General features: G+C 46.2%; 1 protein-coding gene across 1 annotated transcript; it reads left to right on the top strand.

The window, feature by feature from the left end:
• The first annotated feature begins 1,705 nt into the window (after positions 1-1,705).
• WNT5A (Wnt family member 5A) lies at positions 1,706-12,725 on the top strand. The gene is made up of 4 exons (XM_047097199.1): positions 1,706-1,815; positions 3,038-3,288; positions 7,687-7,979; positions 12,232-12,725. The coding sequence occupies exons 1-4, from the start codon at positions 1,721-1,723 to the stop codon at positions 12,688-12,690; spliced, it is 1,098 nt and encodes a 365-aa protein (XP_046953155.1). The 5' UTR covers positions 1,706-1,720; the 3' UTR covers positions 12,691-12,725.
• The last annotated feature ends 9,594 nt before the right edge of the window (positions 12,726-22,319 follow it).

Here is a 22,319-nt window from a genome sequence, read left to right as displayed (position 1 = left end):
CCGAGCTGTCCTGGTCCAAAGGACGGCGGGCTGGGAAAAGCCTTGGCACGCTCCTGGGCCCCTAAGCGTTTCTAAGGCCGCCTAGGTCCTCTCTGCCCCTTTGACGGCGCACGTTCCAGGCTCTTCTGCTGCCCAAGGCGGCTCACCTTTCCTTTCCCGAGGAAAGGGCTCCCTGGGGGCTGCGGGCGGTGCAGCGAGCTACCCTAATCAGAAATGTAAAAAGGGATTTTGGAAACCCGCTCCTCCCACCCGCACCCGCCACTGTCTCGCGCCGCCGCCGCCTACAGGTGGAGAAGTCACCAGTGGGGAGGAACGGCAGCGAAATCTTTCAAGGCCGCCCCCCGCCCCCGAAATGCTTCACGTCGGGAACCTTCACCGTCTGGGCCCTCTGTGCCCTGCAATCCAGGGGCTCAGCCGCCGCGGAAGCCGGCGCATCTCTGGCCCCGCCTAGGGCTCACTCGAACCGGCTCTGGCCTCGCCCTGCACCCTCAACGTCCGGGACTTACCGAACCGAGTCTGAATTGGGCTGGAAGGTGGGGTGGGGGTGTTCTAAGGGCAGGCTCACTGTGGCGCGATGGCGAAGTGGCCGACAACACCAGACCATAACCGGAGGAAACTGGAGTCGCCCTTGGCTTCCTTTCCTCTTTCTCCGTGGCAGCTGTCAGGAGTGGGGACAGAAGGGGGGGGGAGCGGGAGGGAGAGTGAAATGAAAAATCAGAACTTGTGGGAAGGCAAGGAAGGGATCCTCACCTAGGACAGTGGGACCCGGACCCCCTTCTTTCCTCGGGGGTGCTATCCCTTCTCTGGGGTACACGGAGTCCGAGGAGGAGCCCGTAGGCAAGGGAGGGGGCACTGTTTTCCGGTTTCCTTGGTTGAGAGAGCCGATCTCTCTCCCCGTTATCCCTAGTGCCCCCCCCCCCCCGCCCCATCGCCTTCTCCCCACTCCAGTCTGGCTGAAGAGTATCCTAAGGAAACCCCGGTTGCCCTTCCCCCTCTGGAAGTGGCTTCCCCCAAAGCGGCCTGTAAACTGATTATGAAACATACGCTGTTAATTCCGAGCTGCATTTCCCAGCTGGGCACTCTCGCGCACGCAGCTCCCCGGGGCCTCGCCCCCCACCCCCTGCCCTTCCCTCCCGCGTCCAACCCCCACTCCCCCACCCCTGAGCCGGCCACCCCGCCTCCTCCGCAGCCGCCGGTGGCGCGCTCCACTCGCCTTCGCGCTGCTCTCGCCCATGGAATTAATTCCGGCTCCACTTGTTGCTCGGCCCAGGTTGGGGAGCGGACGAGGGTGGCGGCGGGTTCCCGAGTGAATTCCTTCCGAGGAAGGACCCAGCACAGCGCGGACTAGAGGGGAGCGAGGGGGTGCGGGAAGCGAACAAGCAGGAAAGAGGCAGCGCTTGGCACCGGGGCTTTGACTCAACAGCATTGAGACATGTTTGTAATCGCTGGCGTGCCCCGCGCGCAGGATCCCAGCGAAATCAGATTTCCTGGTGAGGTTGCGTGGGTGGATTAATTTGGAAAAAGAAACTGCCTATATCTTGCCATCAAAAAACTCACGGAGGAGAAGCGCAGTCAATCAACAGTAAACTTAAGAGACCCCGGATGCTTCCGTTGTTTAAACTTGTATGCTTGAAAATTATCTGAGAGGCAATAAACATCTGCTCCTTTCTTCCCTCTCCAGAAGGCGATTGGAATATTAAGCCCAGGAGTTGCTTTGGGGATGGCTGGAAGTGCAATGTCTTCCAAGTTCTTCCTAATGGCTTTGGCCATATTTTTCTCCTTCGCCCAGGTTGTAATAGAAGCCAATTCTTGGTGGTAAGTTCCTTTTAAGTACATATTCTTTATTTTATTTTAATTTTTTTAAAAGATTCATTTGTATGATGCTGCAGTTTTCAGAGCTGAATCGTGAATTTGAGTCCATTTATCTAATGCATATGTATCTAATATATTTTACCTTATATATCTGGAAATCAGAATTTTCTTTTAACTTGTTAATATTGTCAAGCTTATCTTTAGCTCCATAGGGAATGGGAACCTATAAATCTTCGCTTTTCTCTATGAGGCCCTTGTTCAGATGTATGCTTGTAGTACATCACGTAATAAAAGGGAACCAAAATTCACTTCTCTAATAATTGTAAGCCCATCTATAAAATTTACTTTTTGCCACCTCTGGGTAGTAAAAGTGAGTTCCAGCTTTTATTTTCTGTCACTTGAGGTTATTAACCTTCAGGGTCTGAAGTAGGCAGAGTTGTAGGAAGACAGCTAAACTCCAAGTGGGGAAGTATTTGCGCTGGAAATTTGATCAAAAGGAAGTTAACTTGAAGTAGTCAAATGTCCCTAAATGAGGGTTTCTTTCTGGTTAGGGGCCTTGTAGATCGACTGCAGTATATCCAGGGGATTATTTCTGACGGCCTTCTGGATATTTTTTCCCTGTAAATGAACAGCGTTTTTCTGACTGTCAAACATGACTTGTACTCACTGGATACCCTGTCTTGGGTCTTTCACAATCACATAAGGAGCCCTTTTAAAATGTCCAGAACACGGTGAATTTTCTCCAGTCTCTATATTTGCCTCAGCATCCTTCCATCAGTCAGAAGGAACCTCTATCTCCTCCCCGTGTCTAATTGTGTCTACTTTCGGCATTCATACATTTGCAAAGGCAGATCGGTCCAATTTGTGGGGCAAAGTGAGTCACTTTCTCTAATGTCAGAGGCCCATCCCCAAAACCGCCATTTCCCCCTTTTCTGAGCGCATTTCGGAAATATTGGTTCAGGTATATGGCAAGGAGGGCAAGGAAGGGAGTGAAAACCTATCTGAGGAGCCAGATGGCGGGGTGGGGACTACAATACCTCCGTTTTCTGAGTGCAGTTTAAACAGAGAAGTTTTATGAAGCCCTTCTCATACTTTGTCATGAGGACAAGCAGGAGAGAAAAAGCATCTGTGTGCTTAAAACCATGTATTGCTGACATGCTTTCAGGGGGCCTACCTCGAGAGTTCACGTAAATCTTGAATGCACATCTCCCCCCCCCCTTTTTAGGTCGCTAGGTATGAATAACCCTGTTCAGATGTCAGAAGTATATATCATAGGAGCACAGCCTCTCTGCAGCCAACTGGCAGGACTTTCTCAAGGACAGAAGAAACTGTGCCACTTGTATCAGGACCACATGCAGTACATCGGAGAAGGCGCGAAGACAGGCATCAAAGAATGCCAGTATCAATTCCGACATCGAAGGTGGAATTGCAGTACCGTGGATAACACCTCTGTTTTTGGCAGGGTTATGCAGATAGGTAGGAAACCATTTCACATATTTTCAAATATAGGTCAATTATTCTCCTGGAAAAAGGCTTTAGGGTTTACTGACCGGCTTGATAAGGAGGGGAATCTTTCCAGCAGGGTGCTGGCTGGGGAAGTTTTGTCTTTATTTCTGCTTGCCTTCATTGCTGTCCCCACACCTGATTATAAGTTTTGGGCTTTTTTTAAACCAAATCAGAAGGGAAGCATCAAAGACGCCTCCGTGTTTTCTGAACACTTGATTTTTTCTAAAAAGCATTTTGTTTAAAATAGAAGCAGAACACTTATTTTGGTTTCTCAAAAGTGGATGAGGAAAGCTGAGTCATTTATATCCTTTTAAACTTCAAAACTCTTGTAACTGTTAGAAGTCTCGTAAGCCACAATTCAAATGGCCCAAGCATCAAACTAAATACTGTCCTCTTTCGGATGCTGGATATGTTGGAAGTGAATAAGGTTTTAATTTTCCTAATATAGATATTTCCTGAGGCTATAGAGATATATATGTTAAAAAGCTTTATTTTTAGTACCAAAAAGAATTTTAATTAGAAGTGATCCAATTTACGTTGTGATTTTGGCAATTGATATAAAAGCACATGCTTCAGATCTCAACCTAGAAACTTAAAAAAAATCTTAAATGTATTACTCACATTCAGATTCTGTACATTAAATGTATCATTGAACTTATTCCCTGCAGGGAGGAGGTGGCCTTAAAATTGGGCTAAAGGCGAAGCATTTAGAAAATCAGTTTGCCTCTGGTTTGCTTTAATAGCATAGGATGCTATCTGACAGATGTGATCCTATGTGTGTTTTCTAGTGTGAGTATTTTAGGTCCATTTAGTTTTATGCAAACAAGCCCTTATAATTAATATGACTGCAGTGATTCCTAAAATAAGAAGCCATTTATCAAAGCAATTAACTGTTTAGACTGACTGAAGATAAAAAAAAAAAAAGTTGGCTTAATATCCGTCACGGGTGGATAAAATGCTTTTTTAAAAACCCTGAAAAGTGCATTCATTGAGAACAAAAAAGAGTTGTCAGTGGATGTTTGAGCCAAGCGACTTCATATACTAAAATAATACAGGACTGGAAGCCATTCCTTTAATTGAATGGGAAAATGGTCTGCAGCCTCAGCCTGCAGTTTCATAGGGCTTTGTCCTTCCTGTTAATGATTAAAAAGTGCTAATGTATATACTGGGATCTGAATCTAGGAGTTCAGCGTCAGGAACACAGGAGCTTTCCCTGAATATGGGGTGCCCTGTGTAGTTAATTGGGGATGTGGTGGAGATTCCATTCTGCATTTTGAAATTGTGAGTAAGTTCAAAACCTCTTTTTTTTTTTTTTTTTTTAGCTGTATCAGAATGGTAAGTTGTCAGCTTTCTCTTCTCACCTTTGCCTTCCCCCTTAACTGCCTTCCTCTCAAAATAATGGGGGCATGTTTTCACAGGTATATGAGTTAGCAAAAATCAATACATTTTTAATGGTAGCCAGGAAGCAAGACAGCAATTGGAAAGGTTCTCTGTGTAGTCCCTCGAACACAGCTTTGATTTAAGATTCTCTTCTTGTCTTCATATGTAGCCTGTTTTGGGCCAAAATGTTCAGAATAAGCTATCATTTGCTAAGTGGATTTGAGTTCTGCTGAAGATTTATTTAAAATGTGGTCCAAGATTCAAAGGGCCTGCTTCCTCAGGGAACAAGCAGAACCTTTGGTACAAAGGCTTATATTTAATTGTCCCTTGCGGATACTCTCTCTGGTCCTCAGCTGTGTGGTATTCCCATCTGGGTTGGTGGTAAGTGGGTCCAGTAGAACCTCCTGGCAGCCTCCAAGGGAGCCTTGCTAGATACCACTGTCAAGTTAGCTGACGTCCTGGGCATCTGAGAACACATTCTCCTTTGCCAAAAGTCCCCCAGGTGCCTGGGGTCTCACAGCACAGGAAGCTGCTGCTGGGTGGTTTGCAGTGGAAAGGCTGATGGGGCCTTCTCTTCTATTTATTTAAAGAGATGGAGAGAAGAAAAAACAGAATAGATTTTTGTGGAAGAGGAACATGGACCCAACCCCAATAGTGGGAAATTTACTTGGCTTTCACTTTTCTATTTATGAGTCTGTTTGAAGAGAATGAGCTAAGGGAAAATTTAAAACAACTTTGATGCTGAAAGGTGTGTGTGTGTGCATGTGTGTGCATGCATGTGTGTGTGCACGCGTGCATCACCCCCTCCAAAGCACTCAGTACACCAGGGATGTGAAGAGCAATTCCTGTCCATGAGAATCTGACCCTGTGATGGGGCCCTTGTCTGAGAAACTCAGGCTGCCATTTCCATCCCTCTTCAACTCATTTTTCTAGGGTGCCAGTTGCCTGGGAGGCTCTGTATACAATTGCCTCCGTGAAGGGCCCACTCTTCATTTTGGAAACTTTCTCATTTTTCATCACCCTACGCTTTCCTCCAGCTTTTGTCTCCGTCTCTTCTTTGTCTCCACACTGTGAAAAGATATGTAAGAAAGGCTCCATTTTGAAGGGGCCTGAGGGTCCGAATAGATGTAGATTTCACAGGGCAGGAAGCCTAACTGAACCAGTAGTATTCCATCCAGGAGGACTGTGTCCACAGGCTATTAGCCAAAGAGCACTTTTCAAACTGACGTTTTCCCTGCAGTGACCAATTAGCTTGGAGATTTCTACCAGTTTGTGTTCCAGGGCAAGAAAGGAAATGCTCAAGGTAGACTCGTGAAAAAAAGCAGCATTATTGTCTTTTGTATAAAAGCCCTTTTATGCGCTATCTACTCACAGGACAGTGTCTTATTTTCTTCTGTCTCCAGAGGATTTTTTTTATGTCTTTCGCTAGCTGCCGCCTTATTCTACAAGTGTCCCATCCAGGGCCACAATATTTTCTGTGCTATCAGTGTTAATCTTCAAATAACTCCCTAGAATCTGCCTGCCCACCTCATTTCACTCCATCCCCTGATGTTCTCTGGCTCTCTGATTTGAGCTAGATAGATGTAACACCCCTTAGGAACTTCCTGGATCCTCCTGTCAACCACCAGCACACTCCTCAGGTTATTCATATTTTAAAATCGTGGGAGGGAAGGTCTGTGGTAAAAGGGAATCTTCACCATTCCTGGAAGGAGGAATCACAAATGGCTGTGGATTGAAATGTAGAGCTGAAGTGCAAGAGAAGGGCAGCCCATGGGCCCTGGAATTGGTACAGCCCTCCTCCTCAGACTGGTTGGGGCTGAGTCCTGTTGTCAGCTGTTCTGCTGCTGCATCCCCCCCACCAAAAAAAAAAGATGGTTAGCAAGCTTTTTAAATGTAGGAGCAACTTATTCATGTACAGGGATTTCAGGGCCAGAAGGGGCTTTTTTTTTTTTTTTTTTTTTTAACCTAGGCACCTAGTTCAATACCCCTATTTTATAGTTGAGGGAAATGAACCCCCCACCCCTAGTATACCCCTCAGGCCCAGCTTCAGCTGGCAGGGTGTTAACCCTTTCTCATAGCACGACATTTTTATTTTCAGTGGCTTCTTGTTACAGAAATATCTCCATGTACAAGTGAAAATTAAGGTAGTCTGTGATTGCCTCCATTTTCCTCCTGACAGGGCTCCTCTATCAGTGTCTTACAGGGAAGTATTCTTTACAAGAAAGAGGGGGAAAGAGAAGACCTTTTTTTTGTTTCTTCTCCCCTGAGATTGTGCTTTTTCTCTTCTTGCTGTTATTCCAACACTTTGAGGCAGAGGCTATGGGGTGGGGAAGGGGGCTGCGGAAGTAGCATCAGAGACAGCAGGCTGTTGTGAAAGTAGACCTCCATCTTCCTGAAGGAGAAGTTACCAGGCTAACCCGGTTTGGGATTTAAGAAGAGGCACGGTTCACTACAGTACTGTAGGAACAGGTTTAGAATGTCCTCTGGAGAAGTCCTGGCCTGAGACAGGCACCAGGCTGCATGATGGAGGAAGGGGAGCCAGGCCACAAGCGTGTGGCTGCTGCAGCCTCCGCGTTCTAGGGCCTGAGATTTTCAGAAGACACCAAACGTTAAAATTAAGTGTAAGGAAGTCTCCCCACATTCTCTTCGCCCTCCATGACTTGTTTCGTGTGCCTTTTGGGAAGTCAGTCTCCAGGATTTTCAGGAGTTGTAGGGAAAACCACAACAGCGGAAGAATCCGCTGTCGGGCCCTTCAGGGTGAGAGCAAAGACGTCAGGGGGCTGCCGCTCGCGTCACTTGCTGCTGCTGCGTGTCGGGGCGGCTCTCCTGGCTTCCCCGGGGCCGGTGGGGGCGGGGGGGCTGGCCCGGGTCGGAGGGGTGCTAGGGCTGGGGCGCCCCTGCCCCCGCCCGGGGCCGCTGGGGGGCTCCCGATGCGCTCCCCGCGGGACCGCGGGCAGGCGCACGGTGACCCCCGCGTCCCGCCCACAGGCAGCCGCGAGACGGCCTTCACGTACGCGGTGAGCGCCGCGGGGGTGGTGAACGCCATGAGCCGCGCGTGCCGCGAGGGCGAGCTGTCCACGTGCGGCTGCAGCCGCGCCGCGCGCCCCAAGGACCTGCCGCGGGACTGGCTGTGGGGCGGCTGCGGCGACAACATCGACTACGGCTACCGCTTCGCCAAGGAGTTCGTGGACGCGCGCGAGCGGGAGCGCATCCACGCCAAGGGCTCGTACGAGAGCGCGCGCATCCTCATGAACTTGCACAACAACGAGGCCGGCCGCAGGGTGAGTCCCGCCCCGCCCCGCCCCGCGCCCTTCTCGGGCGCCCCGGCTCCTTAGCTCGGTCCTGCCCTGTGCCGCCCCTCCGTGTGTACCTGTCCCTCCGTCTCTGCGTCTGTCTACTTCCTTCCCTTTCTGACTCTGGCTCTGTCTCCGGTCGCTTTCCCTCTCTCTCTGCCTCCCCGTCTAGCTCTCTCCTCCTCTCTCTGCTTCCCTTCCTCCCCGCCCCACCTACACATGGGCCTCTCTGAAGGGGGGTGCACGCCCCAGAAAGGCCTCCTGAAGGTGAATCATCCCTCCTGGGCCCCCTCCAGCAAAGGTGCTCCTGCAGTTGCCTGAGAAAGAGCTTTTTCTGCCTTTTTTAATTAGTCCCCGGTGCAATTGGCCAGCCCAGCTCAGCTCAGAAGTAAAAATGTGAATAATGTTCGCCCTCCTCCCTGGAACATGTTTGTGGTTGGGTTTAAATTTGGGAGAGGGAGCTATTTATCCCAGTAGGTGCCCAGTGGAGAAAGCCCTCACCTCAGCTTCCAGAACTTACCTTTTCCCTTACTTGCTTTCTGCTTGCCTCCCCTTGTGTCGTTAGATAGCAGGCCTGAGGGATTCAGGGTTTTGTTTTGTTTTAAGAGTTCTTCTAGGAAAACTACAGCATTTTTAGCAGTGTGGAATTTTATAGGTCTGACCATCAGGCCAATCGAGGGTGGCTCTGGATAGACGGGGGAGCCACTCAGAAGTGCCCAGGGAGACCAGCTTTGCAAGCCCTCACCAGCCTTCTGGGTCCACTCTTCCCTTCTCCTGGTGGGAAGCTTCTCCACAATAGTTAAAAAGACCCTTTTTTCCTGTGGTTAAACACATGGCACTTTATGGCTGCTTTAAAATGAAGGGGTGAAACTTTTCTTAACTTTGGCAGCATTGAAAACCAGGGCCATTATTTTTTCACAGAACCCAAGGTAGGTGCCAGGAACTTTCTGGTCAGAGATTTCACTCTTCTGTATTTTGGGGTGAGGAAAAGGGAAGATAATCACAGAGTAAAATACAGAAGACTGGGAGGAGCCTTAGAGCCCTCTAACCGCACACCCTCATTTTTAAAGCTCGGGAAACTGAGGCCCTAGAGAACCACTTCATGGCCATGGAGGAAAATTGATGGATTGCAATACAAGCCCAGGCGTGTTTTTATTAAACGCCTGCGTCACAGCTCGGGGTAAAGGGCTATAGGCTAAATTCCAGTTGTGTTCCTTTCTGTGTATGAGCCTCAGTTTCTACATTTCTACATCTGTCGGATGGCCATGGCACGAACTATCACTTAGCGTTATGTGAGGACTAACCAGGATCATATAGTAGGTGGATCCAGATGAAGTTACCAATACTTGACTACCTCTGACCAAGTAAATAACGGTTTCTCGTGGTTCAGTCCAAGGGCTGAGCTTAACACCAGTGTAAGTGCTTGATAAATCATAATTGTTGGACATAAGCTGAGAGCAGAGAAGTCAAAGATGATCTAGATAGTTCTAGCTAACCTACCTTCTTCTTAAATTGATGTTAAGGGAGCCTGGGTGGCTCAGTTGGTTAAGTGTCCGACTTCGGCTCAGGTCATGAACTCATGGGTCATGAACTTTCATGGGTTCGAGCCCCACGTCGGGCTCTGTGCTGACAGCTCAGCGCCTGGAACCTGCTTCAGATTCTGTGTCTCCCTCTCTCTCTGCCTCTCCCCTGCTCATACTCTGTCTCTCTCGAAAAAAAAAAAAAAAAGATTAAAAAAAAAGTTTTTTGGTTTTTTTTGTTTTTTTTTTTTTTAATTGATGTTATACATTTGGAGGTGTTGGGGAAGGACTAAACTGTAGATTTTTACCTGTGGTGCCCTGAGGGGTCAGATTATTGCTCGGGGCGGGGTGGGGGCAGTTGTGGCCTCTCCTTTCTTAAGCCTCCTGTTGCTGTGGTGGACTCTGTCTCCCCCACTGCAGCCGACCAAGGCCACAGAATGGGCATGTCAGCCCCACTCTCTGTGGGAGCCCATAAAGCTTGCCCCTGTCCTCACAGGGGACACGTCACATTACCCTGTGCATACAGTGTGCCCGGTGCCTCAGACCAGAAGTGCCTTCAGGACAGAGATGTGGTTGACTCTCTGGGCCTCATTGTGCCCATATTTGGTGCTTTCATCCATTTAGGGGATTTCTTTGACTTCTCTCATGAAGAGAAATTATCAGGGGCTTAGCAACCAAGGAGAGAAGGTCAAGGAATTTCCAAGTAGAGAGAGGGGGTTTTGGAGAGTTGGAAAAAGCACCTTTAATATTAGAATTTCATTTAACATCTACATTTTTTAACGTTTGTTTATTTTTGAGAGAGAGAGAGAAGGAGAGAGAGGGAGAGCGAGAAAGACTGTGAGCAGGGGAGGGGCAGAGAGAGAGGGAGACACAGAATCCGAAGCAGGATCCAGGCTCTGAGCTGTCAGCAGAGAGCCCGACGCGGGGCTCGAACCCACAAACTGTGAGATCATGACCTGAGCCAAAGTCGGAAGCTTAACTGACTGAGCCACCCAGACATCCATAACATCCACATTTTTAAATAGTGAGTGAATTATTTTTGTAAGTTTTATAATTTGAGCTGTGAGCTAAATTGAATCCTGGCAGATGAGGTTACACGGAAGACAGTTTTTCTCCAGGACAGTGGGGGAAGGGAGGAGGAAATCTGTGAACACTGTGCCAGGAAATCATACTAGAATCTCCTTGGGGCATTAGCTTTTTATTTTAGTCAAAGGGGAGCAAAGGTTAAATACATCTGCAAAACCCTTCTGCACATTAGCTGAGTGCCTGAAACCCTTTATGCCAAGGAAGTACATTCTGCTACCCCCCCCACCCCTTTTACAAAAATAGCGCCCCTTATGAGTCTTTATAGGAAGAAGGGAGCTGTTCTGGGTGGAAGGAGCCTTCTAGCTCACTCCAGCCTCCAGGTTCCTGACAGGTTCTCTGCAGCTTGCCAGCACCACTCTGACTCTGGGGTGGGGAGCAGGCGGGTGGGTGACTGGCAGAGGAACTGTGGGTAGTAGGAACCGTAAATAGGCACCCGCCACCTCCCGGACCACTGGGCACAGTGCTGCGAGGCCAGGCCAGTGGGCACTGCTGCCCGGAGGCCAAGGTGACCAGGCGAGAGCGTAGGACTGGCACCCGGATGCCATGCACTCATCACCCTGGGAAAGACCAGATTTACTGATTGCATCAGAATGTATGCTGAGCACTTTCCTTGCATCTCCTAATTTTATCCTTACAACAATGTTTTGAGGTTGGTACCATTACAGTTCCCCTTTACAGATAGAAAAAGGAGGCTCTGAGAGGTGAATCCAGTTGCCTGAATTCAGGGGCACAGTTAGGACAAAACTCCCATCTGCCTAGATCTGGCGTGGGTGCTCTTAGCTTAGGCATTGTGGAGTAGGGTTAGGGGCTGTGCCAGAAGCGGGAGTGACAACCTGAGGTCCAGGCCCTGTTCCTCCGCATTCTAGCTGTGTGGCCTGTGCAAACCACTTTCCCTCTCTGCGTCACTGTGCCATCGTTTAACCCGCCCTGTGTTATAATGTTGTTTGGGAGGATTAAATGAGATAAACAGCATAAAGGCTCTTATTACAGTGCCTGGCACACAGCGATAATAATAGTGATGAAGATTTGAACCCTGATCCCACCTGAGCTAGACCCCTCCCAACCCTCCTACTTACCAGCTGGGTTGCCCATGAGCAAGTCACTGAGCATAAGCTGAGAGCCCAACTGTCTGAGTTGAAATCCTGGCACCCTTACCTCCCAGTGGCCGGGCAAGTAACTCAACTGTATGGGCCTCACTTTCCTTCTCTGTGAAATGGGCACGATACTAGCACTTCCCTTATAGGCTGGCTGTGGGGATTAATCCAGGTAATGAGGGCGAGGAATGGTAAATAAGCTCTGGGATGAGCGTTCAAGATGTAGTAGTTGCTATAATGTTTTCCTGTAAAAAAGGAAGCAACTTGAGTGGTCTCTCCCTGTTCTCAGTTCAAAGCTGGCTGTTTGTGACAGTGATGTGTGAGAATATGGTGATGAGGAGCTAAGAGCATGTTTATTTTGAAGATGGCAGCGCAAGACTTCTGGTGGCGCAGGATGAGGAGGAAAGCGCCCAGGCCCGGGTTTAGCCGGTGACCATGGCTCCATGTAGAAGGTGGACGGGAGCTTTGCTAACATCCCGTCCACCGGCTGTCCGGGGCTCGTCCGGGAGTGCATACACTGACTGTGCTGTCTCCTCACAGACCGTGTACAACCTGGCTGATGTGGCCTGCAAGTGCCACGGGGTGTCGGGCTCCTGTAGCCTCAAGACCTGCTGGCTGCAGCTGGCTGACTTCCGCAAGGTGGGCGACGCCCTGAAGGAGAAGTACGACAGCGCGGCCGCCATGCGGCTCAACAGCCGGGGCAAGCTGGTGCAGGTCAACAGCCGCTTCAACTCGCCCACCACGCAGGACCTGGTCTACATCGACCCCAGCCCCGACTACTGCGTGCGCAACGAGAGCACGGGCTCGCTGGGCACGCAGGGCCGCCTGTGCAACAAGACGTCCGAGGGCATGGACGGCTGCGAGCTCATGTGCTGTGGCCGCGGCTACGACCAGTTCAAGACCGTGCAGACGGAGCGTTGCCACTGCAAGTTCCACTGGTGCTGCTACGTCAAGTGCAAGAAGTGCACGGAGATCGTGGACCAGTTCGTGTGCAAATAGCGGGCGCTCGACGCCTGCCTGTCACCCTGCCCCGCTCCCTGGACCCACTTATTTATAGAAAGTACAGTGATTCTGTTTTTTTTTTTTTAATATTGTTTTATTTTCCCCTGAGAATTACAACCGGAACCATTTTTTTTTCTGTTCCCATCTAAAAACTCTGTGGTTTATTATTAATATTTTAATTATTATTTGGCAATAATGGGGGGTGGGAACCAAGAAAAAAATATTTATTTTGTGCATCTTTGAAAAGGTAAGACAAAACTTCTTTTGATGGTACAGGATGAGGGGGAATTACATGTACCCTTAGTTGTGTGCACATCTAGAAGGGAAAAATGTTTTCTTTTTCTCAACTAAGGGGTCAGATATGGAACAGGTAGCATCCAACTGGAAGGGGGTGGTACAGATCTATGCAGGACCCAGCTCATGTGATCAAAGTGAATTGCGAATGCTCTGGGGAGGGTGGAGAGGTCTTGAGAAACCAACAAAAAATGAGGTTCCCCCCCCACCCCCCTTCCCTAGGGACTGCCAACCTGAAACAGTTTCAAAATGGTAATTTAAGAGGTAACAGCCAGAATCTCCTATCCTTCAAAGGAAGAAGGTATATTATTTGTGTCTGTTTTCTCAAACATTCTATCTGCAGATGGTCTTACACTAGTAGCTACTGAAACTTGGGGAGCAGGGAGGAAAATCTCGGTAGTTGAAGACCTGAGAAACACAGGTATCAAGATACTGACTTGAAGCTGTTAACAGGAATTAGGTTATCAGATTGGAAAAGGATTCCCATGTGGTTCTGGGTACTAGACTTTTTGTTTGGAGAGAGGTGGGGAGGTTGGCTTGAATATGAAGAAAAATATACTGTAATTTTCTTAGGGATACTTGGTTAATAAATAACATTAATGAAAAATAGTAAATGAATCCATTCACAGATCCTCAGCCCAGACGACAAGGTGTGCAGGTCAGCGTTGCACCAGAGCAGAAAACCTGTTTGAGGGGAAAGAGTGAAATCGGTCCTCCTACTTGACCCCAGGACCTCTCTGATTCCTCCTTGCTTTGCTGCGATGTGATGCTGGCCACGTTGCGAAAGGCAGCAGCTCAACTGGGTCCCCTTTGATTGTGGGACAGGAAATGAAGTATTACAAGCTCCACTTGGGAAACAGTCCACTACTTAGGGATTTTTTTTTCCCTAAAACTTTTATTTGGAGGAGCACCAGTTTTTGTATGTTTTAATGACGTTAACATGGCTAATGGAGTTCCCAGAGGTGCTGCTGCGTTCACTGTTGTGATCCTGTGTAGAGACTTTCCACTCAAGCTTTTCCTATTATACTGCAGGTGTGCCCCAAGACTGTTCTAGTGTACTTGAACAGTTGCATTTGTAAGGGGGGGATACGGTTTAATGGTGCCTCATATCTCAAAGTCTTTTGTAAATAACATATATATATATATACACACACACACATCTATATATAAATATAAATATAATTATATCTCAGTGCAGCCAGTGATTTCTAGTTTACTCTGGGGTTATTTCTCAGTCTAGAGCATTGTTATCCTTCATTGCAATCCAATTGGGATTTTTCCAAAAGGTTTCTGGGTTGAGCCTGGGCTGTGGCCCTGATGTGATCACATCTTAAGCATCACGAAGCAGCCTTGTTTCTGAGGAATCTGGAAGGTCTTACCTGATATGCATGTTGGTTTGAAGGCTTCTTTCATCATCCCTGTGCCACCCCCTTTCTCCAACCTCCATTTCTGTACACTTTCCAGAAAGGGCATTACTCCTTTGTCATAGAGGTGGAAATGAAGAGAGTTTCAAAACTCGGAAGCTTTGTCAATGCATCTGTTCCCTTGGTTCATTTTGCAGAGTGAAAACCGGTGCCTGTTAGATCTGGAGGTACCTGTTTGAGTCCAAGGAAAACTAAGCTTACGACATACATAGCTAGTTAGAGAGATTATTTTTTTTTTTAAAGCAAGGACACCTTTTTCCTAAAAATGCCATCAAATGTGTTCTTATCTCAGACTTACGCTGTTCTAAAAGTTTGGAAAGATACACATCTCCTACAACCGTCCTAGGCTTGGTGGTCTTCATAATCACCTCCACCACCTGTGGCTCTTAATTTATTGCACAAGGATATTCACTTCCCCTCAGTTGCAGTGAATTGCAAGCAAAAGATCTTGAAATTAAAAAGCACTAATTAGTTTAAAATGTCACTTTTTTGGTTTTTATTATACAAAAACCATGAAGTAATTTTTTTTATTTGCTAAACCAGATTTTGTTCCTTTTTAGTGATTCATGTTTATGAAGAGAGTTGAGTTTAACAATCCTAGTTTTTAAAAGAAACTATTTAATGTAAAATATTCTACTTGTCATTCAGATATTATGTATATCTTCTATGGCCTTTATTCTGTACTTTTAATGTACATATTTCTGTCTTGCGTGATTTGTATATTTCACTGGTTTAAAAAACAAACATTGAAAGGCTTATGCCAAATGGAAGATAGAATATAAAATAAAACGTTACTTGTATATTGGTAAGTGGTTTCAAGTGTCCTTCAGATACTTCATGTGGAGGGTTTTTTTTTTTTTTTTTTTTTGAGAAACCATGAGGGATAGTTTAGGGTGACTACGCGTCAGAATAATAGAAGAGTGGAGACTTTTACCAAAACCAAACTTTGGAAGCTTCAAAAGATTTCTATATGTAATGGAACAAAAGGGGAATTCTCTTTTCCTCTATATGTTCCTCAAAAAAAAGAAAGAAAGAAAGAAAGAAAGAAAGAAAGAAAGAAAGAAAGAAAAGAAATCAAGCAGATGGTTTAAAGCTGGTTGTAGGATTGCTCACATTCTTTTAGCATTATGCATGTAACTTAATTGTTTTAGAGCGTGTTGCTGTTGTAACATCTAGGAGAAGAGCTGAAAAGGCACACGCTTTTATCCATGACCAGTATTTTTGTCCAAAAGTATATTTGTGTTTACCACTGCATCTGTCGTACCTCTCTGTTAGAAGTTACCATGGACGGATTGTCTCTTATACCCCTTTGGAAGTAGTTCTACGAAAAGCAAACCTCAGTCTGCAGAGAATGAAACTCATTGGAAACTGAAGGTTCGTTGTGTTAAGTGCAATTAATATGAGTTCTTGTGCTTTCTGAAAACTTCCACCGAAATCTGGCCAGCGCCACACAGATTGATACGTTAGCCCTTTGCTTTTTTTTTTTTTTTCTTTCCGGATAACCTTGTAACATATTGAAACCTTTTAAGGATGCCAAGAATGCATTATTCCACAAAAAAACAGTAGACCAACATATAGAGTGTTTAAAATAGCATTTCTGGGCAAATTCAAACGCTTGTGGTTCTAGGACTCACATCTGTTTCAGTTTTTCCTCAGTTGTATATTGACCAGTGTTCTTTATTGCAAAAACATATACTCCATTTAGGACTGTCAGCATATTTTTTTCTTTTCATCCTGGAGTGCATTCAAGATCTTCCCAATACAGGAAAATTAACAAAAAATTTGTATGTAGGCAGTGGCAAACAGAGTCATGTTCAAAATAGTAATTATGGGCTGAAGTAGAAGGAAGACCGTTTTAAGTTTTGGTCCAGTTTATCTGTTCAGTTCTTCAAGCTTGAACTCCTGGGACTGACACCGTGTGTATGTTTTAGTAGCCTACCCAAACCCTTTTCTCAGACAATGTTGCCAATACCAGTTTTCAATTTGTTTTTGCAAAACATTATTCAAGCCGGTGGAATTATCAAATATGACGTTCTATCAGTACTCCGAATAAGAAACTGGTACTGGCTGAGTCCAAGAGATCCTTGGCAAAAGCAGTCCCCAAAGACTGAGTGGTGTATTATAGAAACAGAGACAGATAGAAAAGGTACTTACAACTTGAAGAATATACGTAATGCAAATACTCACCAAGGCATAGGTCTAGAGTACTGCATTATCTCTGTAAAGTATACTTTTAAAATATTTATTTTTTTAAAAAAGGTACTTTTTAGTCTCTCCTCTCTCTTTGGAATGGGGAAAACTAGATGCCATGTTTTGAAAGTAAGACGAAGAAATGAGTTTTTAATAATATAGGACACATTTGGCAATGTTAGGAATAAAAACCTAGGAAGCGGATCGTCTACCTGTTCGCACAAACTTTACGCTTCAACCTAATGTTTGGATAATACTTTATTTTAGTGAAACATCATCTTGTTAGTCAACTTGAGACAATGGGTATGGAATGATTAAAGGTTGGTGTGATTTTTTTTTAGAGCAAAAGTGTATCAGTTTGAATTTCAAAGATTTAATGTCTCAGTATTTCAGAAGCAAACGGAAATGAGGAACATTGCCTCCTAGATCAGTTTTATATGCAGTGTACAATTTGCTGGGCTAGAAATGAGATAAAGATTATTTATTTTTGTTCAGACCTTGTACTTTTCTATTAAAATCATTTTATGAAATTGGTGCAGTCGTGTGTGTGTTTAGCGGAGGTGGCGTTCATGGCCGTCAAAGTTTGATGGGGGTGCAGAGCGCGATGATGGCTTAGGGCAACCAGAAGAAAGAAAACTACACTTCAGGCAGGTGCGTGAGACTTTGGTCCAATTTTGAGGGTTTCCTTTGTATTTTATGCCTGATGTTCATCTTTATTTCTTATCTGTTCCGCTGCTGCTAATGTATTAAGAGTCATAGTAGGAGATTATTATTCAGTGTAGGAATTTAGCACAGTGACATGGGATTATGATAAAATTCCAGGGCAAGAGAGGAAAGAGAAGGATTTGAGGAGAGAGAGAAAATGTTCAAGATAAACAGACTGGATCACCCGAAATATTCTGCTGGTTGCTTTTTGCATGTCGCACGGCTGCCAGCCAGGTGTTTAAAACCGGGTTTCTGAGCCTCAGCAAGGTTGGCTTTTGGGTCTGGATAATTCTTTATTGTGGGAGTTTCTCCCGTGTGTTTGAGGTTTGGCAGCACCCCTGGCCTCTAACCACTAGATGCCAGCGGTACCCCCCCCCCATTCGTGACAACAAAAATGTCTCCCAAGACATTGCAGAATGTGCCCCGGGGAGCAAAATCACCCCCAGTTGAGAACCACAGCTTCCAGTGGAGGGACTGAGGGATTGAGCACTTGAGGAATACAGGCTAAGTACAAGGGGGGGGACTGTTACTTGCCTAAGTTGGCTAATGAGCTAGAAAAGTCCTTTGTCAGTGTTCCTGTGTAGAAAATGGAGATGTGGCAGCTTCCATAGGGCAGCTTGGCTTAGCAATTCAGAACATAGATTGTTTGGATTCAAATCCCGGAACTGACATTTGCTGTGTTACGTTGGGAAAGTTCTAAACCTCTCTGTGCCCCTGAACCCTTGTCTTAAAAATGAGAGACAGCATTATACCTACCTCTTAGAGTTGTTCTAAAGATAAAATGAGTTAACATGTTTGGGGTGCTTAGAGCAGGTTCTAGTACATAGTAAGTGCTCACTAAACATTTGCTAGGAAGGATAGAATAAGTCTGACTAAACCCAAGATGTGGAAGCCAGTCCTGTTTAATATTCCCAGCCATGGTCTGCTCGATGCTAGGAAGTCACCCTTGTTGTTTGAAGAGGTTGCAAACTTGGGGCCCACTGTCTACATCACGTTTTCAGATGTGCTTTGTTTGACTAGCAAAGCATTAAAAAATGCTCAAATTAGTTGCCACCATTTAAAGATGAGTAGTTGCATATTCAGACTAGGATTTCTGGCTTGAAAAATGGGAAGAGCTGGCCACCTGGACACATGATCTCACAGGCCCCCTGCAGCGACAGTCAACTATATCTGAGCAGCCACTGCCCCTTTGAGCTGGGGTTGGGCATGTCCAATTCGCCAGCCATTTATGTGACCTACCTGACCCCTGTAGGTTCTTGCACTTGTGATGGCTTTTAAAAGTGTTTTCCCTCTAAATCAGAGTTTCTCAACCTTATCATTATGACATTTGGGGTCAGATAATTCTTGGCTGTGAGGGACTGTCTTATGCATTATAAGATGATTAGTGGCATCCCAAGGCCTCTCTCCATGAGATGTCAATAGCACCTTCCTATTGGTAACAACGAAATATGTCTCCAGATATTGTTGAATGTTGTGGAATGGAGGGGGGGTGGAGATGATGGGTAAAATCACCCTCATTAAAACTCATTGGTCTAAACCAAAAAGATCTGTATTTATGAGTTAGCCAATGAGGTTAAAACAGAAATAAAAAGGATTAATCTCTTGGTGTAAAGAAATGTCTGGCACATCACAGGAACTCTAAATATTTAATGAGTTAAAACCACATCCATTTTCAGGTTTCAGCTCTACCCACTATTCTTGAATCTCTCTGATCTTAGTGTCGTCACCTGAAACACAGGGACAAGAGCAATTAGGTTTGATACTTAAATTACATGATATAACCTGCAAAAAGCCACTGCTAAAGCCTAAAAAATAGTTGCAACTGAAGAGGGGAGATTAGTATCAAAAACAAAGACAATAAATTATCAGCTAAATTTTCCTAACCAGCCTGCCCCCAGGAGCTTAACAGATGTGTACTCTGCCCTTTGATTTTTGATATTGAGCTGTAATTTCTAAAGAGGTTTCTATCACTCATAGGCCCAGGAGATGCTCAACAGAAGGCATGCCACAACCAAACGAGTTTGGGAAGTGACAGACGATGGATTTCCGCCCACTGAGAGATGTATGATGTTCATTGGCGTATCGGCTGTGTGAAAACCAAACAGCAGGAAAGAAACTTGCTGCCTGACTCAGAGCTGGTTGGAGATTTGGACTCTGCTCATTTAGCACCTGTGCTTATCCTGTGGGCAAGCTGGGAAGCACTGGGGTTGAGTGCCCCTGTCTCTGGCAGGTGCTACGAGGACTCCTTCCATTGAATCCAGAGCTGCCTGGCTTGCTGTCCGTGGCTGCCCAGGGGAGGGCGTGCTACCTTGTGTCATGTCTGGAGAGCTGTTATCTGTTCCTCTGGCCAGTGGAGGCTGGCTCCGAGGGGCAGCTCATCTATTTCTGCAGCCTGGTTCACTAGGAGGGGAAGAATCTGCTCAGGAGACGAGGGAAGTCCAGGGACACCGAGAGACCGCAAAGGTGAGGAAGAGGAAGAAAAGAAGGGAAACAGAAAAGAGCAGAAAGAGGGAAAGAGGAAGGTGTAAAAAGCAGAGGAGGTGAAGGAAGCCAAGAGGGGATCCAGATGTCCTCTGACCATTACCTTTGGACAAATCTCATTTCTTTTTTTGTTCAGCATTTATTTATTTTTGAGAGATAGAGACAGAGTGTGAGCGGGTGAGGGGCAGAGAGAGGGACACACAGAATCCGAAGCAGGCTCCAGGCTCTGAGCTGTTAGCACAGAGCCCGATGTGGGGCTCGAACTCACGAGCAGTGAGATCGTGACCTGAGCCGAAGTCGGAAACTTAACCGACTGAGCCACCTACGTGCCCCCCCTTCTTTTTAAATGTTTATTTGGACAAATTTCATTTCTAATAATTAAAAAGTGGTGTAGGAAAGGAATATTTGACAAGCATTTATTCTGTACCTGGTACTTGCTAAGGGCTTTATCTTTCATTCATTTAAGTAGGATTTTCAAGAATATTCTGAGATAATGCCGTTACCTTCATTTTATAGATGAAGAAATGAAAGTATGGAGAACTTAAAGCTGACCCAAGAGCCAATATGTCCACCAAACATTCATGCTCCTCCTTTATCGATGTGGAATTGATCCTCCAAGAGGGCTGCCTAACCAAAGACTACATTTCCCAATCCCCTTTACAACTAGATATGGCCCAGAGGCTAGTTTTGAACAATGGACAGTGAACAGAGGTGGCATGTGTCGATTTTGGAGCTCGGAGTCTTTGAGAAACTGGTATCAGTTCTCCCTGGCTTCGCTTCTTTCCACCAGTTGGGGGCAGAGGGCTCTGAAGTTCTAGGGGCTGAGGGAACCATGGCATGAAAGAAATCCGGGTCCTTGACCCCCCACATGGAGGAAAGCCATGCACTGACCAGAAATTCCCTCCTTAGACAGTCATGTGATGAATCATAAACTTCTATCAAGTGACAGACATTTTGGAGTTTGATATAAGTAGTTATTCTATCCAGCACACTACTGGGGTTTCGGTCCACCTGTCATGCTCGTGCAGTCGGGACCCAGGTCTGTCACTGAGTCCCTGGACACAGTGGGGGTCCCTCGGTGGAACAGTCACGGATTCAGAAGACCCCTTGCAAGTCTTCCTATCCCCCCCCATCCCCCCCACCCCCAAACAGGTGGACACTGGCCCAGAGAAGCAAGCAGTTTCACCTGGGGGACTCCATTTCAGACATGTCCTGACTCATCCACATTCATTATCAAAGAGGGCTCCTCCCTCCATCAACTGGGGTCCCTCCCAGCCATCTAAGAAAATAGGCCTCGTTCAGTAAAGGCGGAGCCTCTTCCTGCTTCTGACATAGCTCCAGTGTGATTTGGGGCAAATCTCTTCCCCTTGCGGAGCCTCTGATTTCCCTTTTGCTGTTGCTTTTTCCTCTCAGGACACTTCCAACTCGTGCGTTGTCTCATCATTTACTCAGTAGGAAGGGGTATTTAATGAACACTTACTGTATGCTGGGCACTGATGTAGGCGATGCGTTTACAGCGGTGAGCAAAGCAAGTGTGGTCCAGCCCTCCCTGAGTAACCAGCAGTCACAGTGATAGGAGACCAGGGAAGGATGGGCTGCCATAGGGGGCCCAGAGAGCCAATCCCAGACTTGGATATCAAGGGTGCTCCCTAGAGAAAGTGACATTTTAGCTGGGCTTTTTATTTTTATTTTTTACTTTTTTATTTTTTGTAAATATGAAATTTATTGTCAAATTGGTTTCCAAACAACATCCAGTGCTCATCCCAACAGGTGCCCTCCTCGATGGCCATCACCCACTTTCCCCTCCCTCCCACCCCCCATCAACCCTCAGTTTATTCTCAGTTTTTAAGAGTCTCTTATGTTTTGGCTCCCTCCCTCTCTAACCTCTTTTTTTTGTTTGTTTTTCTTCCCCTCCCCCATGGTCTTCTGTTAAGTTTCTCAGGATCCACATAAGAGTGAACACATATGGTATCTGTTTTTCTCTGTATGACTTATTTCACTTAGCATCACACTCTCCAGTTCCATCCACGTTGCTACAAAAGGCCCGATTTCATTCTTTCTCATGGCCACGTAGTATTCCATTGTGTATATGAACCACAATTTCTTTATCCATTCATCATTTGATGGACATTTAGGCTCTTTCCATAATTTGGCTATTGTTGAAAGTGCTGCTATAAACATTGGGGTACAAGTGCCCCTATGCATCAGCACTCCTGTATCCCCTGGGTAAATTCCTAGCAGTGCTGTTGCTGGGTCATAGGGTAGATCTATTTTTAATTTTTTGAGGAACCTCCACACTGTTTTCCAGAGCGGCTGCACCAGTTTGCATTCCCACCAACAGTGCAAGAGGGTTCCCGTTTCTCCACATCTTTGCCATTAGCTGGGCTTTTTAAAGACAAGGAGACGCTATCTAGGTTGAGTGGGAGAAAGGTGGGTTAACAGCATTAAAGAAATAGGGCACTGCTTGTGCAAAGGCTGAGAGGTAGGAGAAGATGTGGTCCATCCAAGAACTATGTATGCATGGAGAGGTAC

This window comes from Lynx rufus, unplaced genomic scaffold, assembly GCF_022079265.1.
Source record: "Lynx rufus isolate CCGP_SWC_20201006 ecotype Redwood Valley unplaced genomic scaffold, mLynRuf1.p SCAF_4, whole genome shotgun sequence".
Lineage (NCBI taxonomy): Eukaryota > Metazoa > Chordata > Mammalia > Carnivora > Felidae > Lynx > Lynx rufus.
Note: the sequence above shows the minus strand (reverse complement) of the source record. Positions and strands in the feature narration are given on the sequence as shown.